Raw genomic sequence first — 9,645 nt, forward strand, 5'->3', positions numbered from 1 at the left:
TTGAGAAAATTTATTTTTACCCCAGAATTTTCCTTTAATATTTAGGATTTCAGTCTTTACTTACAAAATAGTTTTTATTTATGTGCACATGATCATGGTTTCAAAATTTTCTAAGCACTGGGTTAAATTTGATCATCAAAACATAACAGATTCCCATCTTACAAACATAGTTGCTAGTTGAATGAGTAAAAGAGATTTAAAATTTCAATTCAAGGAGGCATGTCTAAAAGACCAGACCATTCATTTGATGAAATTGTAAATGCCGATCATCCAACTTAACAGGAATTGCACATTTGTTCCTTTCTAGTTAAAAAAAATAAAACATTGCCAGTTAATAGAGCAGATCTCTCTGTGGAAATGTGTAGCCGAGGTTCGAGTTGTTTGCAAATAAAATAGAAAGCTCTTCTGTCTTCTCTTTGTTAACAGTCCTCAGAGGATGAGCAGGCTTTTGTTAGCAAATCCAGCTCCAGCTTTGAAACCCAGCACCACCACCTGCTTCACTGCCTGGAAAAAACCACGGTAAGGAGACAGCATGACTGCCTTCCCCTGCTCTCTGACAGTAATTCCATTTGCTTTTGTGCATACTTAATGCTTCCGAGTGTGATTTCAGTGTCTGCATTACTGGAAAACATGCTAAAAAACAAACAAACCAAAACCCCACAATATTTGAAATTATTTTGAAAGACTGTAATGACATTTCAATTTGGAAAGTATTTTTGAAACTTATTTAGAATGTTTTATTCTTAGCCGCTATCTTAACTCTAGTCTGAGAAGTCGATTAATGCAGATGAAGAGTGGTCTTCCAATAGTAAATCCTACACAATATCATTTTCTGTGATTCTTAAAATGCTGATTAGACAGAAAAAAATTAATGGTGCTCGAGGGTCCCTAGCATCTAGATCAAGAGAATAGCAATAGCAATAACAAAAAACAGAGAACAATGGAATATAAGCATTTGTTTCATTCACAACCATAATGAATAGAGATAGATAATAGAAACTATTCTCATTAGAAAAATGACTCATGTAATCACTGGTATGCCCTTGGGTGCTAAGGAGTGAGTCTGTATTTCTCCACTTACGAGCTCTCATTTGGACCTCCTCATTGGCAAATCTACCAATTTCTTCACCAGTTTGTAAATAGGAGCCACAATCTATGATGATCACAGAGAAGAACAAAATCTTCACCATATTTGAATCATGTCAGCTCACTCACTCTCGGGTGACACATGATTTGTATTCTCAGTTCCAAAGTATTGCCTGTGCACGTACTTATTTACCAATAGAGTCATTCAGCAAATATTTACTACTTGCCTACTATGTGCCCAAGAGCGAGCCAGACCCAAGAAACGCCATGAAATGAGGTGTGGCCTCTGCCGCCATTTAGCCTCCGTTTATAAAACAAAACCCCAGACAGGGCTGTTACTGGAAAAGAGCAGCGAACATGGAAAGCAACAACGGTGCCACAGTCAAGAGAGTCAAGAGGGCAGAGCCATGAGGGGACAGGTCAGGCAAGGCTTCCTGGAGGAACTTGAGTGGAGACCTGCAGGGTGACTAGGAGTTAGCTAGGCAGAGCAATGAAGGGGCTAACAGGTGATATAAATACCTGAAGAAGAAAAGAACTCAGCCTAGGAGGAAGTGAAAGGATTTGAGGGTGGTCAGAAGGAGAGAGTGTAGCATGGCAAAAGAGGAGGTGAAGGGAAAGGCAGTGTCCAGATAATGTTAGGCTTTGCAGGCATGTGGACAATTTTGATCTTTAGTTCGTGGAAATTATTTAAGTGTTTTAAAGAAGGTAGTAACATGATTATACTTGCATTTTTAAATAAAGATATGCACAGGTCTATAACCTAGTAGGATAAATTTGAAAGTTAAATGATACATTAATAATAAAATGTTGGCTGGGCACAGTGGCTCACTCCTGTAATCCCATCACTTTGGGAGGCCAAGGTGGGTGGTTCAACTGAGGTCAGGAGTTCAAGGCCAGCCTGACCAACATGGTGAAACCTCGTCTCTACTAAAAATACAGAAAACTTAGCCAGACGTGGTGGCGGGACCCTGTATTCTCAGCTACTCGGGAGGCTGAGGCAGGAGAATTGCTTGAACCCGGGAGGCGGAGGATGCAGTGAGCTAAGATAGTGTCGCTGCACTCCAGCCTGGGCAACAAGAGCCAGACTCTGTCTCAATAAATAAATAAATAAATAAATAAATAAATAAAATATTTTTATTCCTATCTTTTTTGTTCCCTGTATTTTCCTTTTTTGAGGGCTTTTTTTAAAGTCAAAAATCACTTAACACCAACTAATATAAATTGTGCTACCTATAAAAGTACGTAGTAACTAATAACAGAATGACTCCTACACTTTCAATCACTGATGAGATAAATTAGAATCTCATGCGTTATAACTTAGGTATGTGAAACCATGCATTGTAAGCGAAGGAAACAGATTGTGAATCTTTTGTGCACCATTTTTTCTTTAAAATTTAATATTTAACATGAAATTCTGTCTTGTCTGATTATATTATTATCTAGACTTTAAAGAGTAGAATGTTAAATTTCATTTATTTCAAAATGCTTGTCTCAGCAAAGAAATGACAAAACGAGTAGCTAAAACATAATCTATTTCTTATTAGCCAGTGTCTTGCTTCAATTGTTTTACTAATATTTTAGGATGAGAGATGGTTAAGTGGAATTTGGTATGTGCAAAGCCTTCCATTATAAGACTATCCCCACCCACGCAAAGAGAAACAAAATAATTATTGAGGTCATTCTCTAGTAGTTCAGACCAAAAATGTTTTCCATTATATTTCTGAGGTGAAATTATTCCATAGGCATTTCAGGAGGTTTTTTGTTAAACATTTTAAAAGCAAAATTGATACCATGTTTCTATAAAATATATGTGAAATGATGCCTATTACTATTTGCTACTGGTCTGGAAGTTAGGAAATAGTGACGGAAAAACCCCAAATGCATACAGAGATCATGAGTACAGCCAGTGATGCCAGTGATATATCACGAAGATTACAAAAAAGGCCACAAAAGTTCAATGCTAATCCCTTCTGGGTCGAACACAAAGTGACACATTCGGCAGACAATTATATTTTACTTATATAACTAATAAGTCATATTTTTCTGTACTGGGCATTTTTAGAGGAACATATAAAGAAATAGATAGTGTCTGAGGGGTCTCATTTTCTAATTTAGAAATGTTTTCAATCCCATGTGAAAATATTTGCTAATATATAACAGACAATCTAACTTGGGGCATCCTATTAAAATAATCTCTTTTCCATAACTTCAACCTTTTTAAAAAATAAAGTCACAGGGAACTTCCCTGTGGGTTTTATCTATATGCATTTTTTAGGTTTTTTTTTCCCTAGCTTATACCTTCCAGATTTTGTGTTTAAATAAATAAATGATATTTCAAGATAAAGTTAGTCTATAAAGGGACACTAAATCAGCCTACAGATGTCAATCTCTAGGTTTAACCACAGAGCTATTTCCACATAAATGCCAAAAAGAAGTGGTTTTGATGTCAATCTTTATGAAAATGGTTTTATTTAACCATTGTATCAAGTCTAACTATACTTGGGCATATTTGAGCTTTAAAAATAAAGCTATGTATTTCATTTTTAAAAATGTGCTTCTCTGTTTCTTCATTTACTTGCAACTGTGGAACAGAATCATGAGTTTGTGGATGAACAAGTCTTTGAGGAAAGCTGCATGGAAGTTGCAACTGTTAATCGTCCTTCAAGTCACAGTCCCTCACTGTCTTCACAACAAGGAGTCACCAGCACCTGCTGTTCACGACGACACAAAAAAACTTTTCGCATCCCAAATGCCAACGTATCAGGAAGCCATCAAGGTAGTGTACAAGAACTCAGCACGATTCAGATCAGATGTGTGGAGAGAACGCCTCTATCTAACAGGTACCTGAGATTAATCTGTGTTGTCTACACACCTGTGCTGATTCCCAGGGTGTGTCTTCTGCACTCATGTTGTCACTTATGTGGCATCTAAATCCCTAGCTCCTATGGTACAGGAAGAGACAAAAATGGTAGTGTAACAAGTAGGCAAATGGTTCTACTTGCATATTCATTAAGGGTTAAAAGTAGTGGTTATATCAGTATTAAAAGAGTCGAAAGAAGAAAAGATGATTGGGTGCACACAAGTGTGTTTTACTCTCTTCTGCTCCACAACCTTTTCTTATTTGGGCAAGGACTTTTATACTCAGGAGACTCTTACATATTCAATAGCCTGAAATGATGGTGGACGCTACTAAAAGACTCAAATGAAATTGAGATCAACATGGCTAAAAATTATTTAACAGCACGTAAAAACATACAAACACACTCTCTGTAACAGTAAAAGTGAAACTTTGCCTACACAAATCATTTTTATCGATATATAATTCTGATCAGAAAGGTATTTTTGACCATATCAAACACAAAATCAACATAATACAAAAAATAAGTGAAATACTAAAATTGTTTGCCTCTGGTTAGTTTATGAACAAGTTAAGTAAAACTTCCATACTAATATTTTTCCTTTGCTTTTCCTTATTCACTGTTTTTACCACAAATGTGTAAAAATAAAAAGTTGTACATTTAAACAATACATGTCATTAAAAATCAGTTTCTGCCAAAATAATTTTATTCCGTTTTCAAATTGAACAGCATATATTGTTAGAGTGAGAGTCTATAAATTCAGTCCTCTTCTTTGTTGACATTCAGAAGTCGTTGTTGAAATCTGGATGCGATTCTGAATTCAGGTGACGTTGATTTACATAAATTGGATGTCTCTGGGACTAGAAAATTAAAATTAGGAGCCATAAGACTTCTATCTTCAAGATATTTTAGCTTTATAAAATGAAGTCGACAATGGAAAAGTATCTAGCAAGAAAAGCTTAGGACATAAACATCTTAATTATGTTTTCCATGAAAATAAAATAATTAGTTTCAAGCTTATGTGTATATCCTTCTCTCTCATTTACCTTTTATTCCCTTCCCCACATAGAGTATACAATTCATCCAAGAATACCATTTGGGAAAACCTTGAAGTATTAGATAGTAATAGATAAATTTTTTGATTTTTGTAATATGTGATCATCATTAAGTTGAGAGATTTGAAGGCATTATATATCCCAAAAAGACATGAAAATGAAAATATTTTGTGGTCAAAAGAATTAAGAAATCAATGTGATATGGCTCTTTCATAGTGGTTTCTCAAACCTCTCAGAGGTCTGTCTTAAATAAAACTACTTTGCTCAGCCCAGGCTGTCCAAATCTTACTTGATGCTCTTTCTTACATTGTTTTAATAATACATTTAGTTTGATAAATACTTGATGGAACCAAGTCAAACTGTCTTTTAGAAATTTATTTAATGTTAATTACTGACTATGTTCATCTTTAACATAGATTAAGATTTGGTGTTTGATATTTTTAATTATAATAACTTTTCTTAGACAATTAAAATATTTTTATAAGTATTACAACATATATTCTTCAGTTGTATGAAAAAAAAATTTAAGTAAACAACTTACTTTCTTAAATATTTTTTTTTCTATCAGCCGATCCAGTTTAAATGCCAAAATGGAAGAGTGTGTTAAACTAAACTGTGAACAACCTTATGTGACTACAGCAATAATAAGCATCCCAACACCTCCGGTAACCACACCAGAAGGAGACGATAGGCCAGAATCTCCTGAGTACTCAGGAGGAAATATTGTCAGAGTTTCTGCTTTGTAAGACAATTGGAATAAGGTCTAAGAGAATCCGAGCCCTGGCTGTGAAAAGAATCTCAACGTAGAAGAAAGAAGAAACAATAAATATTCTGCAGATTAAGGCAGCAAAGGAAGAAGGTTGGTAGTGAAACAAAAAAAAAGCTTCCAATCTTAAGGATATGAATAAAACCACCAAATGGCATTTCTAGACAGTTTGACCTGTTATACAGAGTAATATTCTGTGGCCCTTTGACTTTGTGAATGAGCACAATGAAATGCCGCCTATTGATGCTTCTTATGATCAGAACTCTTTTTTAATAAAATAAATACAATAAATCTTTGAACATAATGTTCCAGTTGAATGCAAAACAAAAAAAACATATGGAAAACATTTTGATAAAATTTTTTCCTGTTAAAACCATGAACATTGGCTATGATGAAGATTATGACATATGAAAAAAACTCACACAACATATTTGTATTGACTGAAGGAAACCATCATAATGCATGCTAGAATTCTTTGAAGCAGTGATCTCAGTTTCCTTATGTTGTCTTCAGAATAGGCATGATAAACTATAATTGTAGAAAGGGGTAATTTCTGTGCACTTACAACAAGCTGAGTGTTCATGTTCCATGGTGGGCTGTGCAAATAAACTCCTTTTAGACCTGCAGTATTTCTCATGGGGATGCTCATTAGTAAATCTAAAGTGTTCAGATAGTTCAGTATTCATTATTGTTTAACTTTGCACCTAGATACTGTTACAACTGCAATAATTCGTTGTACAACTGTTGTATCAGGAATCAGGATTTTTTTGTTGTTGTACTTTCCAGATCTTTATAGATACGGTAAGAGCCACGTTCGTAGAAAAACTTCTGGTGTGGCCAGGTTTTAGGTAACTTTTTAATCCAAAACTATTGTGCCATAAATGTTTTTCAGTAATATTCTTTGGTCCACTGTATTCCTGTGACACAGTGCATTATCTGTTCTTGTATTTCTATAGCACCTCTCTATTGGGTTTATCATCAACAACAAGACTAATGTTTACTGTAGTTTAAGTGACTTTCCTACTTTTGTATTTCCAAAAAAAATTATCTTGTAAGTAGATTGTCATCAATCCCCTTGTCAAAAACTAGAAAAAAAGGAGTTGACCCATATAAATTATCTCTAACGTCTTTGTTGTTTATGGAAAAGCCCAGATACTGGATATATCACCATGTATTTTATGAACAGAATTGACTGGGACTAATATCACAGGATCAGTCATCTCAGAATCTTACTTGATGTATTATTTATTTTGCTTTAGATCTTGAATACATTTTGAGAATAACTAATGTGGATTGAAATGTAGAGATAAACTGGAGTGCTTTATTTAGCAATATTTGATGAAAGCATGCTTTCTACGCCATTCAGGAAGGCAGCACAAATTTATCTCAGAAAGGTTCCTGTGTATTGCAAGGTACAATTTTCTCCAGTAAATCAGGAGAACAGGAGTTTGATGATGCAAAGTTGATCTCTGTACATTTAAGTGAAAAGTTTTTACAACTTTTCACCCTTAAAATATTTCAGCAGACATGTCTGCACATGACAGTGTAAAAAAGTTTAATGTCAAATGCAAAGTTTTTATTCATTCCAAGCCACCACTGTAAGGAATAAAGCTTAGCTTCTGTACATGGAAAGAGTTAATAATTATCCCTCTATTAGAGATGAGATTTTTAAATGCTTATCATATTTAATCATAAAAGGGATTAATCCAACCATTTTCAAGTAAAGTCAGAAATTCTTGCTTCCCATCTCTAGAATAGCTTCTAGAACAGTGCTATGCACATATTAGATCTTAATAAACATTTGCTGAGTGAAAGTAAGATAAACTCAACTATCTCTTGGGAAGAACTGGCTTCATTCCTAGTACATCTTTTAAAAAGTTACTAATCTTCCAGCAGTACAAATATTAACAATTATATTAACACCTGCCTCATGTCAGTTTATGCTTCTAGAGCAATGTCTAGTGAAACTTATCTGATGGCATTTATTGAAAACTTTCTAAAAATAGACTAAGAAAACTAAAAAATCAGAATTACTATGTCTTTTGATTCCCAACAAGAAGTTCTATTTTCATGTTCTTAATATTGCATAAAAGAAAATGCAGTTAGGTTATTTCAACTGACAATTCTGCCTCCTCTTTTGATTTGTCACTTACCCAAAATTATTAATTTTATTAGGCTTTTGGAAAAGAAAAAAACTTTTTGATGTTTTAGGTGATTTAAAAATGTACTGTGTTGGTGGTGAATGACTATTGATGACTGTGTTAAGTGCATCTGTATTGTAAGTGAAATGTAATTATTTCTGTGTACCATATGGAGTAACTAAGGTCATTGTTTTTGACAATTTTGTTTGAAATTCATATATCTTATTTCAAAGGATAGCATAATATCTGCATTATGCTGGAAAAAAATAGACCTTTGGAGAATACTTAAATAAAACATGTGCATGCTTGAACAGGACAAAATGTTGACTGTTGCCCTATTTTCTTATATTTCATTCCTTTCCCGAAATTAGGATATGCCACACTCATAATACACATGTGGGAGGACCTTGTGAGACATACAACTCAAAGGACACAGCAATTGAAAGTAATGCTTAAATCTCATCTGAATGGGTGGAGACCGTAGCTTTTGCCAGTAATGGGAATTAAGGCAGAGACTTTAACAGAAAAGAAAGTATCAATTAAGGAAAGCCAGTCCCTGAACCTTATATACTTCTTTTTTTTTTTTTTTTTTTTTTTGAGACGGAGTCTCGCTTTGTCACCCGGGCTGGGGTGCAGTGGCGCGATCTCGGCTCACTGCAAGCTCCGCTCCCGGGTTCACGCCATTCTCCTGCCTCAGCCTCTCCGAGTAGCTGGGACTACAGGCGCCCGCCACCACGCCCGGCTAATTTTTTGTATTTTTAGTAGAGACGTGGTTTCACCGTGGTCTCGATCTCCTGACCTCGTGCTCCGCCCACCTCGGCCTCCCAAAGTGCTGGGATTACAAGCGTGAGCCACCGCACCAGGCCTGAACCTTATATACTTCTTAAACACCACTACTTGCGTTAAGCAGAGAAGCTCAGGGGCAATGGTTTTGGTCAGAACTTAACTAAATTCTTAATCAAAGGCTTTATTCTATCTAGGAAAGCAGGGTGATTTATTTGTCTAGCTATTCGTGTGTATGTATGTGTATATGTAGATATACATTTATTCATACACATATACATAGATTTTCATTCATTTTTAATATGCAACCACTAATGGTTTCTCTTAATATCCTGGAAAGGATAAAAAGCAAGAAAATGTTAAGAGTTTATAGAAGAAGGAAAAAGACAAAGGAAATTATTTAGTAGAAAGACTGATTTTAACTGCTGATATATATGATCCTTTTGGTGGATAGTCTCTATCTTTTCTTGTTAATTGTTTTCATTTATAGCCTTTGATTTATTAGGTGTCAATCTTGCATTAAAAAGTTCAACACGCCTCCCTATTCCTTCAACTTGGTCACAATGTTGGCTTAGAAATAGCCTCTTGGGAGCTATAATATGTCTGCCAGTAACATTGCTCAAAAGAATAAAAAAAGGGTTCTTGAAATTAAATTGATGACTCCTCAGAGTTTCATAAGAAAGGCATCTTCTCTTCCCTACAGTGTCATTAAGGTGTTTGTTTTATTAACTCACTGGTACAAGAATGGTTATTACTCTGCACTGTGTAAACATCTGAATTTTCAACACAATTGTGTAGGCACACAGTATTTTTTTCATGAAGGTTTAAATTATATCTATGAAGGTTTAAGTCGTATCTACTTCAGCTGGTTGTATTAGGATACTAAAATATTCTTTACAGAGCTTGGTTTTTTACTTCTAAGGAATTACTAGCTTTGAACAGCAAGTTTGCTTAAG

General features: G+C 34.8%; 1 protein-coding gene across 1 annotated transcript in view; it reads left to right on the plus strand.

Moving 5' to 3' along the window:
- Positions 1-8,295, plus strand: part of KCND2 (potassium voltage-gated channel subfamily D member 2) — a 489,044-nt gene extending 480,749 nt beyond the window's left edge. The window contains exons 4-6 of the mRNA XM_032761558.2: positions 427-519; positions 3,679-3,926; positions 5,568-8,295. Of these exons, the coding sequence (XP_032617449.1) occupies positions 427-519; positions 3,679-3,926; positions 5,568-5,745 (519 nt within the window). The 3' untranslated portion in view covers positions 5,746-8,295. The remainder of the gene's footprint in view (positions 1-426; positions 520-3,678; positions 3,927-5,567) is intronic.
- Positions 8,296-9,645: the final 1,350 nt, after the last annotated feature.

Source organism: Hylobates moloch, unplaced genomic scaffold (assembly GCF_009828535.3).
Source record: "Hylobates moloch isolate HMO894 unplaced genomic scaffold, HMol_V3 SCAFFOLD_1, whole genome shotgun sequence".
NCBI classification, from domain to species: Eukaryota; Metazoa; Chordata; class Mammalia; order Primates; family Hylobatidae; genus Hylobates; species Hylobates moloch.